The 22,520-nt window shown below is 35.6% G+C and overlaps 2 protein-coding genes across 2 annotated transcripts; both read left to right on the plus strand.

Annotated features, from left to right (window-relative positions):
• The first annotated feature begins 12,956 nt into the window (after window positions 1–12,956).
• Window positions 12,957–15,883, plus strand: LOC111885086 (peroxidase 24). The gene is made up of 4 exons (XM_023881373.3): window positions 12,957–13,173; window positions 13,434–13,625; window positions 13,811–13,976; window positions 15,337–15,883. The coding sequence occupies exons 1-4, from the start codon at window positions 12,958–12,960 to the stop codon at window positions 15,744–15,746; spliced, it is 984 nt and encodes a 327-aa protein (XP_023737141.1). The 5' UTR covers window position 12,957; the 3' UTR covers window positions 15,747–15,883.
• Window positions 15,884–20,462: 4,579 nt separating this feature from the next.
• On the plus strand, window positions 20,463–21,236 carry LOC128126752 (uncharacterized). Its single transcript, XM_052764852.1, has 2 exons — window positions 20,463–20,933; window positions 21,006–21,236. The coding sequence occupies exons 1-2, from the start codon at window positions 20,463–20,465 to the stop codon at window positions 21,234–21,236; spliced, it is 702 nt and encodes a 233-aa protein (XP_052620812.1).
• The last annotated feature ends 1,284 nt before the right edge of the window (window positions 21,237–22,520 follow it).

Consider the following 22,520-nt stretch of genomic DNA (forward strand, 5'->3'; position numbering starts at 1 on the left):
CCGAGTCTCAGAGGATGGATCGGCGGCCGGCTCAGTCTCAGCTGGAAGCCAAGCGGACCAAGTCCGCTGATTCGAGGACTGGAGGCCAGAAGGGCCACACTTGCAGGAAGTGCGGCAAGGGTCATGAGGGGGCCTGTCGATCGGGTGCTTGCTACAAATGTGGCAAGGAGGGGCATATCGCCAGGGATTGCCCCAAGGGATTTATGGTTTGCTTCCATTGCAACCAGACCGACCATCGGAAGGCCGAGTGCGCTCAGCTACATCAAGGATCAGCGCAGGGATCTGCACCTGCTTCTAGGGTTACCGAGGTTCGACCGGTGAAGGCCGAGGCTCCGAAGGCTCATGGGAGAGCTTTCCAGTTGACTGCGGAGGAGGTCCGCGTGGCGCCCGATGTTGTGGCTGGTATGTATTTTGTATTTTATCTTTTGTTTCAGATATTGTGCTTATATGAAGATACGCGTAGGTACTTTTCTTGTGAGTTATGTACCTGCTTTGGTATTATTTGACTCGGGTGCGAGTCGGTCATTTGTTTCCTTGGCATTTAGTCAGCACATTAGTATCCGTCCAGAGGCGTTGAGTCGACCTCTGCGAGTTTCCATAGCTGATGAGTGAGCAGTGCATGCTTCGGATGTGATTCGACGATGTACCCTTGAGATTTTCGGTGTGGAGTTCCCGATAGATCTGGTCCCGATTGCGATGGGGGATGTGTGTGTTATAGTGGGCATGGATTGGTTAAGCCGATTTGGAGCTGTTATAGACTGCGAGCGTCAGTTGGTGACGATATGAAACCGCAATGTGGGAGTGCTTATGGTGTATGGCGAGGGAACCCGATGTGGGTCAGCGTTTTGTTCGGCTACCAGGGCGAGGCAGAGTTTGCAGCAAGGCTGCAGTGGGTTCGTAGCCTATGTTATGGACACACAAGTGGCTGCTGGGAGGCCAAGTTTGATTGATGAGGTTCCGATAGCGTGCGAGTTTCCGGATGTTTTTCCCAAGGAACTACCGGGTGTGTCTCCCGAGAGGCAAGTGGAGTTCCGTATCGATTTGGTTCCGGAAGTAGCACCTATCGCCAAGGCACCTTATCGTCTCGCGCCGCCAGAGATGCAGGAGTTATCCTCGCAGCTTCAGGATCTGTTGGGGAAGGGGTTTATTCGACCGAGTAGCTCACCTTGGGGAGCGCCGATCCTTTTTGTCAAGAAGAAGGATGGTTCACACCGGATGTGTATTGATTACCGGGAGTTGAACAAGTTGATGGTCATGAACCGTTATCCATTGCTGAGGATCGATGATCTGTTCGATTAGTTGCAGGGGGCGTCTTGGTTCTCCAAGACAGACTTGAGGTCCGGTTATCATCAGATGAGGGTTCGGGATGAAGATATCCAGAAGACAGCATTCAGAACTCGTTATGGGCATTACGAGTTCGTGGTGATGCCTTTTGGGCTCACCAATGCACCAGCTGCGTTCATGGATCTCATGAACAGGGTGTGCAGGCCGATGCTGGATCGGTCGGTGATCGTATTCATTGATGATATTTTGGTATATTCGAGGTCTAGAGAGCAACATGAGGAGCATTTGAGGGAGATCCTTGGAGTTTTGAGATCGGAGAGGCTGTATGCCAAATTCTCCAAGTGTGAGTTCTGGTTATGAGAGGTTCAGTTCTTGGGACATCTCGTCAACCAGAATGGGATATTGGTCGATCCGGCCAAGATTGAGGCGATCATGAGGTGGGAGGTGCCGATATCACCCACCGAGATCAGGAGCTTTCTGGGATTGGCCGGCTATTATCGGGGATTTATTAAGGATTTCTCCAAGATCGTCGTGCCACTTACCAAGATGACCCGGAAGGGTGTCGCTTTTTCCTAGGGTCCTGAGCAGCAGACCTCATTTGAGACACTTCGCCAGAAGTTGTGCGAAGCCCCGGTGCTCGCACTCCCGGAAGGGATGGAGGATTTTTTGGTGTACTGCGATGCATCGATATCCGGTTTGGGAGCAGTGCTTATGCAGAGGGGGCATGTGATAGCATATGCTTCGAGGCAGCTGAAGCCTCATGAGTCGAGGTATCCCACCCACGATATAGAGCTGGGGGCTGTGGTGTTCGCCCTCAAGATCTGGCGTCACTATATGTATGGGGTTCGGTGTACCATATACACGGACCACAAGAGTCTGAAGTACTTGATGGATCAGCCCAACCTGAATACGCGCTAGAGGAGATGGTTGGATGTGGTAAAGGATTATGATTGTGAGATCCTGTACCACCCGGGCAAGGCTAATGTTGTAGCCGATGCTTTGAGCCGTAGGGCGGAGAGTGCCCCGATTCGAGACGTTAGTATGAGGTTGACAGTGATGACTCCGGTGTTGGACACCATACGAGGGGCCCAGGCAGAGGCCGTGAGACCGGAGAACCGTAAAAGGGAGCAGGTGATCGGGCAGGCCTCGGAGCTTGTTACCGATAATCGAGGACTTATGACTTTTCAGGGCCGGATTTGGGTACCGTTTGTGGGTGAAGCGCGTACCATCTTGATGGAGGAGGCCCATAGGTCGAAGTTCTCGATCCATTCCGGGGCAACTAAGATGTTTTTGCATCTAAAGAAGGAGTATTGGTGGCCCTGTATGAAGAGGGATGTTGCATGGTTCGTAGAGAGGTGCTTGACTTGTCACAAGGTTAAGGCCAAGCACCAGCGTCCGCATGGTAAGCTGCAGCCATTAGAGATTCCCAAGTGGAAGTGGGAGCAGATTACCATGGATTTTATCACCAAATTGCCAAGGACTGCTAGAGCCTAGAGGTGTCGATGCAATTTGGGTGATTGTGGACAGGTTGGCGAAGAGCGCTCACTTTCTTGCTATCAGTAAGAGCTCTTCTGCTAAGAGGCTGGCAGAGCTGTATGTGAGGGAGGTGGTATCGCGGCATGGAGTTCCGATCTCGGTTGTTTTAGATCGAGATGTACGATTTACTTCCAGATTTTGGAAGAAGTTTCACGAGGAGTTGGGTATGAGGCTGCATTTCAGTACCGCATACCACCCACAGACGGACGGACAGAGTGAGCGGACGATTCAGATGCTCGAGGACATGCTTCGGGCGTGAGTATTGGATTTTGGTGGAAGTTGGGACACGTATTTTCCCTTGGTTGAGTTTTCCTACAACAACAGCCATCACTCGAGCATTGATATGCCACCTTTTGAGTTGTTGTATGGGAGGAGGTGTCGGACCCCCATATGTTGGGGAGAAGTAGGGTAACGCGTGATGGGTAGTACAGAGATTGTGCTCCAGACGACAGAGCAGATACAGCAGGTCCGACAGAGGTTGTTGACCGCTCAGAGTGGCCAGAAGAGTTATGAGATAGGCGAAGATCTGAGCTCGAGTTCCAGGTCGGTGATTTCGTGCTCCTGAAGGAATCTCCTTGGAAAGGAGTGATCCGATTTAGGAACAGGGGCAAGCTGGGTCCCCGGTATATTGGGCCGTTTAGATTGATTGCGAGAGTAGGTAGAGTAGCATATCGTCTGGAGCTACCTGCGGCCTTGAGCCAGATTCATGATACCTTCCATGTGTCTCAGTTGAGGAAGTGTATAGCCGACGAGTCGGCGGTAGTGCCACTGGAGGATATTCAGGTGGATGCGGGCCTGAATTATACCGAGAGACCAATTGCGATTCGGGATCGGAAGATCAAGGTTCTGAGGAACAAGGAGGTGTCATTGGTGCAGGTTCAGTGGCAGCATCGGAAGGGGTCCGAGCTGACATGGGAGTCAGAGTCAGAGATGCGGGAGCAGCATCCGGAGTTGTTTTCGGTATAAGACTTCGGGGGCGAAGTTTGTTGGATAAGGTGTCTAAGTCCATAACTATTTCTGGTTAGTACTTGACCCGACCCGGCATGGTCCATTTGGGTTGCATGACACCATGCAATTGGATAGACTAAATGAGAGGAATAACACTTGGAGATTATTAATATATTATAAGTTCTAATATATTAATAATATTATTTGATTAGTTTGATCAAAGAATTAATTTGGAATTAATTAAGTGATCAAAAGATAACTAATTAAATATATGGGTTGATTATATAAATCATTCATATCTTGTATAGTGGGCTAAGAGGCTCCATGGATTATCAAGTTCGGTTCTACCCATAGGATGCTCCATGGGAGTTACAAACCCATGGGTCATGGAAATGAAGAGTCATGACACATTAGGGTTTACATGGTGTAACCCTAGATGTGTCAACACTATATAAGAGTCCCATTCTCCACCAAAATAGGCTACACATAAGAAACAAGAGGGCTAGGCTGATTTCAAGAAGTGTGTATTCTCTCAAAAGTCTTTCCAAGAGCATTTGGTGTTGTGTGAAGCATTTGAAGCATCACACTTGGGGTGCTAGGCTCACAAGGTTTCAAGGAACATAAGCAACAACAAGGTAAGTTATTCTATCTTTCATTCAAGTTAGAAATTGTTCCCCATGTATGCTAGATAGGAATATAACCTTGGAATTCAACTTTGCATGATAATTAGACAAACATAGATCCAAGGTTATTAGGGTTGCATGTACACTTAGGAAGTGTTAGAATGCTCAAAACCCATCAAAGTTTGGTTCTAGTGGGAGAGAATTGTAACATCCCGTACTTCAGGTTCAACCATTTAACCCTTCATCTTTTCCAAGTTGTCATATTAGGTCCATTTGTGTTAAGTGCTAAGCTTGTGAGTACGTTGGGCGTACAAGGAGTACGCTACGCGTACTCGCGCGCTTATTTTGTACGTGGTTCCATCCGAGTATGCTGGGCGTACCTAAGGTTATGTCGGGCGTAACCGGCCCAGATTCAAAACCCTAATATGACTTGAGGGCTATAAAAGGAATGAGATGGTCTTGTCCCTTAGCCACCATCTTCAGAAAGAAACCCTAAGAGAGTATTTCCTTCGTTTTTAGCTTGGGTGTGAGTGTTCTAAGCTTCAAAGTGTCATTCCAAGGTGGTGAAAGAGAAAAGGAGACCAATGTGGAAGCTAGAAGTTGGTGGACAAGACGACAAGTGTAGATCTGAGGACTACAAAGGTTGGAGCTTCTTCCTAAGGTAAAAAGTTCAGATCTTGCCTTGTAGTTTGTGTGGTGTGATTCTTGGACCAATTTATAGGGTTTTTGGTCCCAAGATGGAGACTTTATGAGCAAATAGTCTCCATTGGCCTAGATCTATCATATTCCAGGACTATATGAGTTGTATGTTCACACAAATGCAATCTTGGACGTGAATGTTGAGCCATGCATGAGATCTAGACTTTTAGAGGAGAAAGGAAAGGTGTTAGAAGGTGTGGGGAACCTTTATAGCCATGCAAAGGCTTAAAGGTTTCAACTTTATGGATTAAGAGGTATTAAAATGGCCAGATCTGAAATGTGGGGTTATGTCTTAACCGTTTAAGACATTAAAGTGAGGAAGTAAGAAACTGGGATGTACACTAGGCGTAATCCCAGTATGCGCCGCGTAGTGGGTCGCGTCCCCCGATTCTGGAGTGCAAGGGTACGCCTCGCGTACTGCTTGCTGTTGACTTTTAGGGTTTTGGTCAACATGTGGACTTTTGAGTCAGGGAGAGGTAAAATGGTCTTTTACCCTTCTGTGGGATAATGGAAAAGGGTGTAGCATAGCCTTGAAATCCGTTAATAATTGGAATGATTATTTGTTGTGATTAGGCGGGGCTAGGTCGTCGTTTCGAGATTTAGAGATATCGAGCACGTGAGATTCTAGACATCATACGAGGTGAGTCTTCTCACTATACTGTACCTGGAAGGGTACCTATGTGTGACCGGAAGGTCTGGTATGCTATGAGATATATGCGTTGCATGCTATGAGTCGTCTGTTTCGTATGCGCTATGTATGTGATATGTATGCTATGTTTGATATGGGCCGGAAGGCATTATGATGTGGACCGGAAGGTCAGGGAGTTATGGACCAGAAGGTCAACACGGGTAGGACCGGAAGGTTTACCGGGTTGGGACGGAAGTCCCCTGAGACACATGGACCGGAAGGTCGTGTGGAGTATGGCCTGGAAAGGCGTATGTTTGTAAGTGGTATTTTGGGGAACTCACTAAGCATTTATGCTTACAGTTGTTGTGTTATGTGTTTCAGGTACTAGCGAGGACCATGGGAAGGCGCCGACGTGACTCGTACACACTAAAGAGATGATTTGATTTTTGTGATCTTGGGATACAATATGATTTGCTAACTATTGTTGGATACTTTTGAGAATATTTTATATGAATATGGTTGTTGAAAAAACGAAAGTTTTGTTTTGAAAATTACGTTGTTACACAAAAATCATAAATTTTTTGCTTCCAAATCTTCAAACAACTAAGTGATTCCTTCCTTTGGGTGTTAATCCTTCCTATATCCATGATTCACTCTCGATTCATCCATGGATTTTATCTTTTTATCTAGATCTTCAAGAATCCCCAAGAACACCTTAGTGTTTTGGACCGAAAACACCTTTCTTTGCCTTCAAATCATAAGTATCATCCTCTTATACTTATATCTAGTTAGGATTCTTGTGTTTGGCCTTGAAATCGTCACTTTTCCATGAACAAAAGGTGTTTACGGTCTAGTGTATCTGCTTAGACCGTAAAACCTATGACCGTAAGGTCATTAGACCATAAACACATGGGACCGTGAACCTATGGGACCGTAAGCCTATTAAACCGTAAACACATAGGACCATGAATCACTTGGACCGTAAACTCCTTAGGGTGGCCATACACCCTTAGTATGCAATCACATGTGATTGTAGCACTTAAATCTAAGTGTATCCTATGTCCTAGGGTGTTTCCTTTCATGATTAGTTGTATAAACACTAATTATATGCTTATATGTATCATTATATGATAAATAGGATCCGTGTGTTCTGAAGTCTTCACTTGGAACTTAGCATCCTATACCACTCGTACATCCAAACCACTCACTACAGGTGAGTTCATACCCCTTAATATACCTTTTAAATGATTTTGAATGCTTTTATGGGGGGGATACAAGTAGAAAACATATAGTTATATAATCAATCACATGTGATTTATAACTGTGTTTCAAGCAAAGGATTTCTTATACTTTAACTGTGTTTTAAACAAATGATTTCTTATACTTTAACTGTGTTTCAAACAAAAGATTTCTTATACTTTAAATTGTCTTGTCAATCAAACTGCTTTTAAATCGTTTTATAAACTGACATCAAGTCATCAATATTTATTAATTAAACTCTTAAAATTTTTTACAAAACTTCTTTTTGAACTTATATATTGTCAAAAGCATGTCTATATATGTATCGTTATATAATTAATGTTTAAAGGACTTAGGACTGATAACTCGCTTTATTTCCTTTTCCTTGTTTGGATGTGGCCTTAGGGTATCGGTTATTTGCCCGAATGTCGTCTAAATATTAGTTATATATTATGTATACATATGTAGATATAAAAGTACTATCAATTAGTTCAGTACCTTTGAGTAGCAAAGGCATACCTTCATTCATTCGAACTATAGAAATTACTAGTAAACTATAATAGGTATAGTTTAGGAGAATACTATCATATACAAATACTATAACGAGAAACAATACTTACTATAAAGAGAAACAAATAAAGAATACTATAACGAGAAACAATACTTACTATAAAGAGAAACAGATAGAGAATACTATAATGAGAAACAATACTTACTATAAAGAGAAACAGATAGAGAATACTATAACGAGAAACAATACATACTATACACTATACAAGAGAACATACTATGATGAGAAACAATGAGAACATACTACATACTAGACAGAGAGAACATACATTACACTAGTACATACAATACATATACAAGAATACTATAACATAAATGTGAGCCACGATTTTGGGGCATGGCATCACCTACCATGGCACGTTTTGTATCCAGAGTCTCCTGGAGGGAGAGCGTGAATTTGTGTATAGATCTATACTGGATTGACTATCCTACACCTTGTTGTTCGCTACAGTGGGATTTGCAACTCTACGGGTGCCAAATAGATCTATACTGGATTGACTATCCTACACCTTGTTGTTCGCTACAGTGGGACTTGCAAGTCTACGGGTGCCAAATGTCATTTCTTCCGACGTCTTTCATCGTTGTGCTTTTAGTTGATAGTATGGTGCAATCATATCACATTATACCTTAATTAACAACCGATTTAAAGTAGTTAGTACAGCAGTAGTTACCATAATACAATACTATAGTACTTTATCATTTTCCCATTTGCATTCACATTGTGATCTTCTCACATAAACGGTAATGTAAAAACTATATTTTTGGTTAATGATAGTCACACTTGGGAAAATATACACTTTTACAAGAAACAAACATAAAAAACATTTGATGCCTTGGTAGAAGGCTACATTTAGTAGAAATATAGGATTTTCTAGGAGATACAAACATTTACTACAAACATTTACAAACTTATACATCAAACACTTACAAACATTTACATTGAACATTTACAAACATTTTCAGTAAACTTATACAAACATTGACACTAAATACTTATGAACTCGCCAGCTTTAAAGTTGATCAACTCTTTCAAAATAACTTGTATTCTCAGGTCATCAGTAGACACGTACAGCCGACCAGGTTTTGAGAAGACGGAGCATGTTCAAGACTCGTCTTTTGTGTTGATTACTTATTTTGGTATCTTATTACTACGAATGAACACACTTGTATCAAATTATTCTATTAATGCAATGGATGACGTTGTTGCTTGCTTACTACTTTGCATTGTTATGATACTGTACTTGACGTCCTCCGCCTCTGAACATTTCCGTCGTTCCGGTTTTGGGGTGTGACACATATTATTGTTATCTTATTAGTTTAACTATGTTGTCGTATGTGAACAATTATCATTTTAATGTCACAACTTTGTATAATTTATGATTTTATGCAAAATAGTCAAATTATTAATATCAATATAATGTTAAATTGTTAACTTAAATCATAATTTCAGTTAAATTAAAAAAAAATATAGAGACTATTCTATAAATTGTTAAAAGTTATAAATTCTAGTGTTAAACCTAAATTGTAATCCTAAATTAATAAAAAAAAACCATAAAATTGTTCTTTATAATCATTAAAAATGATCAAATAAGTAGCTTAAAAATATTACAATACGAATAGTTAAAAACAATATTATATTAAAAGTTATTTTAGTATCTTTAAAAAACATAAACAATGTTTGTTATTTTAAATAATAACAATCAAAGAAACTAACAATATTTACCAAATAAATTTTAAAAAATTTTAACTTTCTAAAATCAAATTAAATTAATTAAGAGTTTCCAAATATATTATTTTAAAGTACATACAACAACAATAGTTAAAAGTAACATTATATAAAAAAAAATATATTCTTATCTTTAAAAACAAAAACAATATTTGATGATTTAAATACTTACAATAATAGAAATTAAAATCTTAAGCAAATAAACTTCTTAAAATTATTTAATCATAACAACAACTATAAATATCATTAAACCATATATTATATTTAATTTTATTCATAAGTAATTTACAGGTAGAGGTCATTGAGACAATTGAGATTATAGAATTTTTAAAAATGTGTACATAATCATATAATTCATAATAAACAATGTTTATACTAACTTATTATAAGATTTATTATATAAAAGCTAACAACAACGTTATTGATATATTTAAAAAAACATATATTTGCAAATATTTCAAATATATTGGTGTATTCTGCGCAAAGCACGGGTATTCGCCTAGTATATTTATAAAAGATACATTTTTTCTTCAACCACATTCAGTTGAAACCCCCAGCTTTCGAATTTTTTTTTTTTTTTAAATTAATACATTAAATCCACTATTATTGTAATTTCAATATTAATTCTTTATTCTCAGTATAATATACTTAGTTTGTTAATCTAAATATGATATTAAATTTTAAACATAATTTTTATAATATATTCAAAGCTATTTTTTAAATAGTTAAAATGTTTAAATGTAAAATCTAAATCAAAGTGTCAAATTAATAAAAAAAAATTAGTTAAAAATTACTTTTTATAAAAATGATGGTTTCCTCAAAATAGATAGTCTAAAATAAATTAAAAATATTAAAAGTTTAAATAAATATTAAATATAAAACATGTATTAAAAAATAGTTTTGAAATTCATTTAAAATACAATATGTCTATCAAAATTGAGTTTAGAATAATAATAGATCTAATATATAATACTCATAAATCCATTACGAAAGTAATTTCGTACACTCATTTTTTATAATGTTTATCATTTATTTAAAATACTTAGGATATTTTATAAAAAATTAGTTTAAGAATTATTAAATTCAAGCTTACTAACAAGTATATATTTATTTTAATAACATATATTTATCAATATTTTAATTTTATATGTGGCACGCACGAAATATCACCAGGTTTGGTATATAAAAGATGTTGTCAATTTCCATGTTCTAAGGAAGAACCGCACTTCCAAATCCTTCAACAAGAACATTATCTTTGTTTGGAATTCTAAGGGGTATCCCGTCTTTTAAATCCTTTAAGTTAATAAGGGAAAGTTTTTTCACATGCTACTTATTCTGTAGCACCTGAATCAATAACCCGAGTTTCACCAAATAATCTTACCAACCAAGTTTACTTTTTGTCTCTGTGTTTTTCTTAACTGCTTTATTAGTTTGGTAAGTTGTTTGAATGTTATCCCCGGTATAGCCTATAACTACAAGTTTGCATCTCTTGGCTTTGCTTTTCCAACATTTTGTTGCTCTCCGTTTATTTTACGTCAGATAGGTTTCCCACTAATCCAAGTAGACGATTTTCTCAAAGCACCCATCTATAGAATATCTAGTTTTCCCATAATGGTTTCATTTTATCCGTTCTCGATTATTTTTCTTTTTCCACGGAAGTCTTATTATTGGAGATTGCTTAACTTCAAACCTGATAGGCGGCAACTTTAACAACAAGTTTTCTTATGGCGTAAATTGTTCGCTCATCTTCGGTTACTAAGTGAGAATTAGTTCCTAGAGACAACATCCGTTTGGTGCTCAAAATTTTTGTTTTGATGATTCCAAAAACGATATTGGTTTGGTGCTTAAATTTGTGTTTTGATGATTCCAAAACCATCATCTAACCCCATAAAAAACTCATACATGTGTTCTTTTTTCTTTAGACTCAACCATTCCTTTTACAAGGTTACAAGTGCACTTATTGCAAGTGCACATTGGTATTGGTGAAATCAGATTAATTTTGTCCCGAATGTTTCTTAGCTTCGTGAAATAGGCAGAAAGGGATGATTTTTCATGCCTTAAGTTTGTCAAGGCTCGTTTTAACTCATATGCTCACGAGGCACATTCTTTTCCAAATCTCTCTTTGAGGTCACCTTAGATTTCTCGAGTGGTATTAACGTATTTATGTTGTTTCAACTATCTTTTTCCATGGTTGTAATAAGTCACCCCTTTTGATGGCATCACTTTGTTCCCATGCCTTGAATTCTATAGTGATTTCCAATGGTTTTTCAATGGTTCCATTGATAAAGTTTGTCCGATTTTGGCAAGGAGAAAGTCTTTCATTTCCCTTGACCAATCAACGTAGTTATTGTCACTGAGATAATCATTGATGTGCATTTATCGGGGGTAGTCATTAGGGTGTATGTAGAATGACGAGTTTGGTCCAATGAGGGGTTGGTGGTTGCACCGGAGACACCGGTCATTGTTCCTTCTATCATCCTCGTTTGGCAGGGTTTAAACCTTCTACTCTGATACCATATAGAAAACAGATAAAACAAAAGATATGGGTGCATTTGGTTGTAGAAAATTGTTTTCATTTTTCTAGAATTTTTTTTTTCAAAAAATAGACTTGAGTTTTAGTTTTCAATTTAATTGAAATTTTTAGAAAATATGTTTGGTTGAAACTAGTGGAGTTTTCATTTTTCATTTTACAAATTTAGAAACTTTAGAATATTGTAAAAATTACTTCTCTAATTTATACAATTTGGAAAACATAAAATTTTTATTTTCTTGTTTTTTTTTAAACTGAATCAACTAAATACATTTTCAAAATTTTCATTTTCATTTGAAAATTGTCATGAAAAAAAAATGAAAAACATTCCACAACCAAACACACATGAAGAAAATGGAAAAAATATGAAAACAATAATTATTAGTTTTCTACAAAATTTAAATTTTTTGTAATTTTTAAAAACATAAAATTTTCATTTTCTATGAAAAAAATAGAAAAATTATTGAACGTGTTTTGAAAATTCTCAATTTTTTTTCTAAATTTTCTTTCTTAAAAGTGGCTCAATTTTTTTTATTATTTTTTTAATAACAAAATGCACCCTAAAGATTTATGGGTTTTATTATGGCCTGAATTAAATAAACGGAATACTTAGTGAAGGTATTTAACAAAAATTGAAATAGAAGAAAACTATAACTTGGTAACCAAACTAGACTAGGAAATGTATAAAATAAATAAAGTAACAGGTAACTCTAATAATCCTAATAATAGGGGGGATATACTGGGACTCAAATTCCTTCAATATTAAGGTTAAAATTTCAGAATTATAATGCAGATAAATGTCCTATTAAAGTAGAAAATACTTAGGTAATTAATCTTATGATTATTTTTAATTATCAGTTTTTTACAGCAACTCAATACATGTCTTTTTAATTTAAAATCAGATTATCATGTCTCTGAAAGAAATTGAAAATCAACATATATTTGTATCAAACTCAATTTTATTACCTATTAAATCTCAAATTTACAATTAATCATGACAAGAACGAAATTAAGCACACATACCCATGTTAATATAGAATCTTCAGCTCATAATTATTTTAATCAATACCAACTAGATCAAACACCACAGTTTGACATGGGAACGCCTATATAAAGGATCTATATGATACGAGGTTTCATAGTCAATAAAGTGAAAGAACCCAAAAAAGAAAACATGAGGAGAAGCATATTTGGATTCTTGTTTGTTTCCATTTTAGTAGTTGGCTGCATGGGCGATAATGGGGGGTTGAAGATGAGGTACTACAAGAAGCGATGTTCTTCAGTTTCAGTTGAGACTACAGTAAGGGACATTGTATGGAGCAAAGTTTCTGCAAATCCTGCCATGGCTGCCAAGCTTCTAAGGCTTCATTATCATGACTGCTTTGTTAGGGTAAATAATTCATCTTCACTTTTATATCTTTAGCAACATTTTTTCATATTATTATAATTCATCAATAGACGAATTATAAAAGTTTCACCAACAGATTGTGTTAAAGTTTTGAACAAATGACCAAAAAAATGAAATCGACAAGATGATGGAATAAACATGACAATAGAATGAATTATTAAAAATTTTATATTATATATTTAAATACAAGTTATAGTTTACCTTTACTTTATACATTGTCTAATTAATTAAAAGTAATGTAGGGATGTGACGGTTCGATTCTGTTGGATCCTGTGCAAAATAGTACAAATGAAAAAACGGCAAGACCCAATAAATCTCTTTCTGGATATGAAGTGATTGATGAAATAAAGACGACTTTAGAATCTGACTGTCCCGGAACTGTTTCTTGTGCCGATATCCTTGCGTTGGCAGCTAGAGACGCGGTTTCCTTCCAAGTAAGTTATATCATTTTCATATTAAACCATATGTCAAATTAGATGTTGGATCAAAGATATAGATGACTATTACTCAAATCTTTACAAAGATAATTGCTTAGTATGTTATCATTATATTTCAAAACATATATATTATGTATTTTATTATGAAATCAACAGTTTTTCATCGGTATCCGAAATTACAGTTTCAAACGAAAATGTGGCCGGTTTTCACGGGAAGAAAAGACGGACTGGTGTCGTTGGAATCAGAAGTTGGCATCAATTTACCATCGGCAGGTGCCAATTTTACAACTCTCGTAACCCAATTTGGAAACAAAGGTCTTGACATCCATGATCTTGTAGCACTTTCGGGTATACAACCTTCCTTCCTAAAGCTTATTATTATTATTATTATTATTATTATTATTATTATTATTATTTTATATATATATATATATATATATATATATATATATATATATATATATATATATATATATAAAATAATATATATATATATATATATATATATATATATATATATATATATATATATATATATATATATATATATATATATATATATATATATATATATATATATATATATATATATATATATATATATATATATAGGCGAAGAGTTATATGGAAAATGAATGATTAGGGCAACACATATTTGAACCAATGAAAACATGACAATACATCACTTCCACAATAACTTCCATAATACATTACCTGTGAAGAAATAAATGGACACGTGTCATTTGATTATTGGGTTCCGGTAGATGTTGCCCTAGTTATTTGTTTTATATAGAACTCATTCATATATATATATATATATATATATATATATATATATATATATATATATATATTATATATATATATATATATATATATATATATATATATATATATATATATATATATATATATATATATATATATATATATACACACACACACACACGGAAGTGTTCACGTGAGAACCTTGTTTTCTAGAATTTTGAAGGGAAAAATATAAATAAAGGCATAACAATTTATTAGGCACTAATTTTCATCACATCTAACATCCACTTTTTTTTTAAACATCATTATACTTTAATATTCATATCAGAATATTACTATGTGTATAAGTTTCAAAATTTTAGAATATTCTTACAAAAATATTACACATAGTATTCATTATAAATAATATTCTAATTAGAATATCCAACTTGATTTTTTAAGCTATTTTATGTTAAAAATGACGCACGTCAGTTCCATATTTCTTTTATTTAAAGAAATTGAACCTTTTTACAAGAATATCACACATAGTATTCATTATGGATAATATTCTAATTAGATTTACTTTACTTTTTTGTTTTAAAAATGGAAAATATATATTTTCGTTTGAAAAAAAATCGAACATTTTCTATTTCCAAAATGTATGGCCAAAAATGGTTCTCCTATTCTAAAAAAAACAAGGTCTCACATTAACTCGCTCTATAGTATATACACTCTACAAAAGATTTATTCATCCAGCAACTCATAAGATTGAGCATCATGTGATATGTAAATCATATGTATATTGGCCCGTTAGGGACCGACATAACCTAGTGTCTACACGCTATTAACCGATGAATATTTAGATTAAATGTATGCATGTATGTATGATGAATATACGTCTTTTCTTAAGTTTTTTTTTTTTTTTTTGTCATGTGACTAAACTTTTTATGTATCTAACTAGGGGCACATACAATTGGTACATCGCGTTGCGTACTCGTTGCCAGAAGGCTCTACAATTTTACAGGGATAGGAGATGCCGATCCTTCTCTTAATGTGACATATGCAAATGAACTAAGAAAAATATGCCCCAACCCTCAAATTCCAACCACAACTCTTGAAATGGATCCTAATAGCTCACTCTCCTTTGATTCTAATTACTATCAAGCTTTAAACCAACATAAAGGTCTATTCGTGTCCGATGCAGCATTACTCACAAACCCACAATCGGCTCATATAACACAAGTTCTACAAAACCCTTCAGTGTTTTTTGCTCAGTTTGCTCAGTCCATGGTACGAATGGGGGCTATTGAAGTCCTTACAGGTCATCAAGGAGAAGTCAGGACGAATTGTCGAGTTGTTAATAAACAATGATGACAAGTAAATGAAATTTGGTCTATATTGTGTTGTTTTTCTGTTACTTTTGTGTATTTTTTTTCTTGTAACATGTAAAATGGTATATTTTTCTTGTAATATGTTCAAAGACATAATGAGAAAGATGATACAGAGTATGTAACTAAGCAACACACAAAAATTGTTTTCAATACAACTTGCTCTTGGAATCATTTGTTAAGTTTTTTGACCCAAAATCTCAAAAGTCAATTGTGATCACCATGACAAACATAAAACAAATTGAAAAGCTCTATAAGAAGCACATAATTTCATGTTTAAAGGCCAAGTGAATGTAGTATAATTGCATTATGTCCATGCATTCGATTCTCGGCTTGGGGAAAGACAATGGAGTTTGGAGCTTCAATAACTCCATTAGTAACCTCCACACCTCTTTCTGCTGGTAAACAATGCATGAAGTAAGCCCGAGGTCTAGCTATCTTCATAAGTTCTTCGTTCATTTGTCATAAAAATTTATAAATTTTTACATAAAATGAAACTATTTAACCATTTATTTTATCAATCGTCACATTAGAACAATATTCATTTGATCCTCATAAAAAATAGGAACCTATTTAACCTTTTTCTATATCAACTTTTATATAAAAAGGAACCATCTTGTAAAGAACATTTTTTTTAGCAATTTTTACAAAAAGAACCCATTTAACCTTTTTCTTTATCAATATTTACATTAAAAAAAATAAAAATAAAAAATAACATTTTACCCTCTTGAAAAGAACACTCTTTTTTACCAATTTTTACATTAAAAACAACCTATTTAACTTTTTTCATTTTGATCAATTTTCACATCAATAATAAACCATTTGACTCTCATGAAAAGAACCAACATTTATCAACTTTTACATTAAAAAGAAGGGTTTTTGTCATAAAAGCCCCCAATTTTACACAAAAAATCGGTTATACCCAAAGTCGTTTTTTTTGCCACAGATGCCTCAAATATCAGATAATTGGTTCGATTTTGTCATTTACCTTGATTTTACCTTCTATGGCCGGTAGCCCACCTGGTCTTTTTCTCAAACCCTCTCTGCCTTCACCACCATCTTCTATTTTCCCTTCACCACCATCAGCTTCTTCAATCGACGGGATCCAAAGAAACAAGAAAAAAATTGCAGCTCTCTCACTCTCCAAAATCGATTGAAGGTTCTTCTTCCTCTTCTGATTTTGCAGCTCTCTCACTCTCTTCTCTTGCTTTGTATTATCGATCCACACTCACCTGGTAAGACCTCCGCCTCCAAGCATCGTATGCGATACAGAGGAGCACACACATTGATTTGGACCTACAAATTAATTCATCAATGAAGAAGAGAACCCGTGTTCTTAATTCATCAAGATTATCAAACACAAGGGTGCTAGAATTGAGATTAGTCCCTATGATTCGCAGGTCTCTCTTCTCTTGCTTTGTATTATCGATCCACACTCACCAAGATTCACAACTTCCTTCTACCTTCAAATTGCATAGAAGAATTGAGTTTCACCCCTTAGGTCGATTAACAGGTTAAATGTTTCTTTATTGCTTTATGTGTGTGCACTCTTCACAGAAAGAAACTGACTTCAAAATTGAAGTATCAATCCCCTTCTTTTTCTCTTAATCGATGGTGGACTAAGGTGATGGTAATGTTGTTTATATGGGTTAATGTTTTTCTAGATTTTTATGTTGCAATTTTTGTTTTTGGTGTTCAGATGTGCTTATCAGTGCTAGATGGTGTTTGTGTGGGTGGTATCTGTTGGTTCTGAAAAGGTGAAAAAGGATGATGGTCGATCCAGATGGGGTTTTTCACATCTGGGTTCTTCATCACCGAACACCCACCTTCATCATCACCATTGTTGTTCTTTCTATTAATAACTTGCAACTAGTTAAAAAGAAAGGGATGGGATGATTTTGTAATCCATCGTCTTTCATGACACCTGCTCAACTAGAAATCGGAAATTGGTATGTAGATCAATGATTTATTTCCGATCAGAATATGGGAGAGACAGAGAGAAAGGATATTGATTTTGATGATCGATGTGGTGGGGATAGTGGATGATGGACGGTAGTGGTGGTAGTGGTGGTGGTTTGTGTGTAGCTGATGGTGGTGTTGGTAGCAAAGGGCGGTGGTGGTGGAAAAGTGTGGTGGTGATAAGTAAATATAAAGGCTTTTATGAAAAATGTAACTGGCCCCAGGAGGTAAAATCAAGGTAAAGGGCAAAATCGAACCAATTATGCGGTATTTGAGGCATCTGTGGCAAAAAAAAAACGACTTTGGGCATAACCGATTTTTTTGTGTAAAATTAGGGGCTTTTATGACAAAAACCCTAAAAAGAACCCAATCAACTTTTTTTTTTGTTCTTTTTATCATTTTTCACGCAAACCATTTCATCCTCTTGAAAAGAATCAATTTTTACATAAAAAAAGAAACCATTTGACCCTCTTGAAAAGAACAAACATTAAAAACCTTTCACAAAAAAAACCTATTAAACATTTTGTTTATCAACCTTTACATTAATAAAAAGACCCATTTGACCCTCTTGTATAAGAACAAAATTTTATCAATTTTTACATGAAAACCCATTAACTTTATCAACTTTCACATAACAAAAAAAGGAACAAATTTTTATCAAAACTTACTTGAAACATCTGAATACACAACATCTACCCTTTAACAGCTTCTTTCGGGTCATTTGTGATCTCAGTTTTCCCAACTCCAGCCCGTTGGGCTTTTTCAACTGTCTCTTTATCGGGATCAAAGCCCTTCGGACACGCACACACAAAATGAAAAGGCACAACAGCAGAAAACAAAAGCCAAGAATGCACAATATTATTCCCATCTCCAACATACACAACCTTAGTCCCCTCAATTTAACCAATATGTATGCAATCATTTTGTTTCTCGCTACAATGACATCGTCATGGCCCGACTCTTTGCTCATCAGGACCTTATGACTTGGCAAATTACACAAGTGTCCCTGTAAACTGACTGATAGAAACAAAATTAGAACTATATTAATGGTCCATTAACTATCACTTCATTTTCACTTTAAGTCCCTAATGTTTGTATTTGTTACATATGGGTTACTAGTAGACTTTTATTGCTATTTTACCATATCAAAAATAAAATTAGACATGTCAAACAATATTTAAGTGATTGATAAACAAATTATACACCTTTAATCATAAATTGCATGGGGTTTTTTAAGGTATTTTTATACAGATACACATGTTTTCTATTATTATTCAATTATATTAAACAACTTAAATACATACATAAAAAGTAAAAAAAATCATATTATTATAGTTTTATATAAAATATATCAGTTTTTTAGAAATGTTATATCATCAACAAATAATAAAAAGTTAACAGAAATTCAGTAGTTTCATGTTTGATTTGAAATAAAGGGATAATGTCACTGTAGCACATGAAACTTTCATCAATTGGCTAATTTGGTCCTTAAAGTTTTTTTTGGTACATTAGGCCAGTAAACTCGTAAGTGACCTTTTAATTATACCCTTTTATCAAGTTTTAGAAGGTTTCCCGGTTGACCTTTAATATATGTGAATTAATATATATTTTTTGTCTAATCCAATGCCACGTGAGATATGCCACGTCAATTAATGATATAAGAAGCTTAAATCCTATCGTCTTCAACTATCGAACTTCAGTCATCTTCATTAATTAGCTGTAAAAGAAACCGAGTTAGGGTTTGTGAAGCATTCCTGTGATCGAGCTGAAGAAACAAAGCAGTCACAGCAATGGCACAATCAGAACCTAATGGATTGTTTGCGATAGTGGAACTGAACTACCAAGGGGTATTTAATCGAAATCCTTTCTATTACACTGGTGGTGTGAAAACCATGTTCACTGATGTTGACTTTTCTTCTATGACTTATTATGAGTTTGTTAACTTCTTCGAACGTTTCATGCATGAAGAGTGTAAAAAATTTTACTACTGTGAACCAGGCAATTCCCTGATGAAAGGGCTTAATCCCATTTCAAATGATGTGGAATATGTTGCTTTTATTTTTGATGCTTATGGCACAGATGGTATAATTTCGGTTTATGTGGATCATATTGGGGTTGGTGTTGATGGGTGGCTTGATGATGAAGATAATGATGATGATGAACATGAGTCTTGTATTGATGGTTAAAATGAAGACAACATAGATGAACTTAGAAATGTTGCCTTTGAATTTAATGAGGATGTAGTGCATATGAATAGGACATCAAATGATCCTTTCTTGAGTAAGTTATGTGTTCATGATGAGGATGAAAACAACATTGTAGATGATGAAAATGGGAGAGAAGTTGAAGTTAACATACAAACTCATTCCATATTTAATGAGCTATTATAGTGGAAAAAACAAAAACCAATTCTAGGGATGAGATTGAAGGGTCCAGGGCAAGTAATATCAATGTTGTGTAACTATGCTGTAGCTAATGGATATCAATTGTGTTTTGAAAAAAAAATGATAGGACAAGACTTTTGGTGAGGTGTAGCAAGGGTGCTTGCACATTTAGATTATGGGCTTCCTGGATGAGTGATTAAGAGAGTTTCCAAACCAAGTCACTAAAAGTTGATCATAATTGTGCTAGTAACTTCAAGTTTGGATCATTGGTGACATATGCATGTATTGGGAGTCACTATACCAAAGAGATTGTAGAAAGTCAGAAAATAAGTGTAAGGAAGCTTAGGTTAAAGGTAATGGCCAAGTTTGGTATCCAAGTTAGTATGGGGCAATATAGAAGAGCAAAGAAGTGTGCACTAAAAGTTGTTGAAGGTAGCCTTGTTGAACATTATGGTAAGCTGTGGTCATATGGTCATGAGATTTTAAGGACAAATCCTGGGTCAACTGTGAAACTAGATATGGAGGATGGTCCAGATGGAAAGAAATATTTTAGCAAGTTCTATTGTTGTTTTCAAGGAGTTAAACAAGGTTGGATTGAAGGGTGTAGAAGGGTAATTGGTCTTGATGGCTGTTTTCTTAAAGGTGTTTGTAAGGGAGAATTGCTTTGTGCTATTGGGAGGGATGCAAATGACAAGATATATCCTATTGCTTGGGCAGTGGTTAATGTGGAGAACAAGCAGAATTGGAAGTGGTTTTTAGAGCTTCTCATTGATGATCTAAACTTAAATTTAGGCAATGGTTTCAGTTTAATGTCAGACCAACATAAGGTTAGTATTTTACATAGTAATGCATTTATGTTTATTTTACACTATCTGAATTAAACCTTTGTACTACTACAGGGTTTGATAGAGGCTGTTAAAGAGTTGATTCCATATGTAAAGCACAGGCAGTGTGCTAGACATATTTGCCAGAATTTGCAAAAGAGATTTACTGGTGCCATATATCATACCTTGTTTTGGAGAGCATCTAAAGCCACAACTGGGCATGCTTTTAAAGTTGTGATGAAAGAAATTGAGACATTGAACCCATATGCCCATCAATATCTCATGGAGAAAGATCCTAAGACATAGTCAAGAGCTTTCTTTCAAACTGGAAGGTGTTGTGATGCAGTTGAAAATGGGTTCTCAGAAAGTTTTAATGTTGTAATAGTAGATGCCAGGAAGAAGCCCATAATAACCGTGTTAGAGGAGATAAGATTATACATGATGGACAAAATCTACAACATGAAATTAAAGGGACAACAATGGGGAAATCATATTTGTCCAGAGATAAGGGATAAGGTGAATTTGCTTAAAAAAGCTCAAAGGCATTATTAGGTACTACCAAGTGGATTAAACCAGTTTGAGGTAATGGGAGCAATAGATGCATATGAGATGGACTTAGAAAGGAAAACATGCTCATGTAGGTTGTGGCAATTGAATGGATATGGATGTGCTCATTCTGTAACTAGCATATCCTTTCTTAATAGGGATGTAGAAGCATATGTAGACAACATGTTTAGCACAACCACATTTAGGAAGGCATACAATTATAGAATTGCTCCCATAAATAGCAGTGACATGTGACCAGAGACAAACTATACTCCACCATTGCCTCGTATTAATAGAAGGATGCCTGGTAGGCCAGCTACTAAGAGGAAGAAATCCACTACAGAGAATAATGGAACACACAAGGTTTCTAAGGCTGGAAAGAAAATTAGATGTAGTATTTGCAAGGAGATAGGTCACAACTAGGCCACTTGTCCACAGAGAAGGCCCCAAAAGTTAAATGTGAAGAAACAAAAGAAACAAAAAGTTTGTGTGAAGCAAAATGCAGGACAGGTAAAACAATTTAAAATATAAAATTAATTACATATAATTTGTTACTAGCGTAATTATATCATGCCATATAGGGTAGTACAAGTGAACCACAACAATATGAAGAGGTTGAAATGACTCCAATTGAGATGGATACTACTAAAAATGATATGCAAGTTGCTCCTACTGATGTTGAATCTAGTAGTGCAGGGGATTTTAGTCATTATATGCAATTTACTCCACCTAGATGTTATGAAGGTAATGAGGGTGTTATGGGTGAGGAAGCTAATGTGGTTGAGGAAGTTGTTGTGGTTGAGGAAGTTGTTCAAGATGAGGAGGTTGAGGAGGTTGATCCTGTTATCCAAGTTGATAATGTAAATGTTCATGAGGTTGATGAGGTTAATCTTAATGCCCAAGTTGATAATGGTAATGTTCAAGAGGCTGCTCCTGTTATCCAAGTTCAGCAGGTTAGTGTTAGGCCAATTTTAGAGATTTTGAAGAGGATAAAGATAAGAAAGTCAGAGAGAATATTGAAGCTGAAATTAGGCAAAACAATTG

The sequence above is a fragment of the Lactuca sativa genome, chromosome 6 (assembly GCF_002870075.4).
Source record: "Lactuca sativa cultivar Salinas chromosome 6, Lsat_Salinas_v11, whole genome shotgun sequence".
NCBI classification, from domain to species: domain Eukaryota; kingdom Viridiplantae; phylum Streptophyta; class Magnoliopsida; order Asterales; family Asteraceae; genus Lactuca; species Lactuca sativa.

Coding starts and splice junctions, on each gene's coding strand:
- LOC128126752 (XM_052764852.1), top strand. CDS start 20,463: ATGGCCAAGTTTGGTATCCAAGTTAGTATGGGGCAATATAGAAGAGCA. Junction 20,934..21,005: donor TAATGTCAGACCAACATAAG/GTTAGTATTTTA, acceptor GTACTACTACAG/GGTTTGATAGAGGCTGTTAA.
- LOC111885086 (XM_023881373.3), top strand. CDS start 12,958: ATGAGGAGAAGCATATTTGGATTCTTGTTTGTTTCCATTTTAGTAGTT. Junction 13,626..13,810: donor GAGACGCGGTTTCCTTCCAA/GTAAGTTATATC, acceptor CCGAAATTACAG/TTTCAAACGAAAATGTGGCC. Junction 13,977..15,336: donor TGATCTTGTAGCACTTTCGG/GTATACAACCTT, acceptor GTATCTAACTAG/GGGCACATACAATTGGTACA.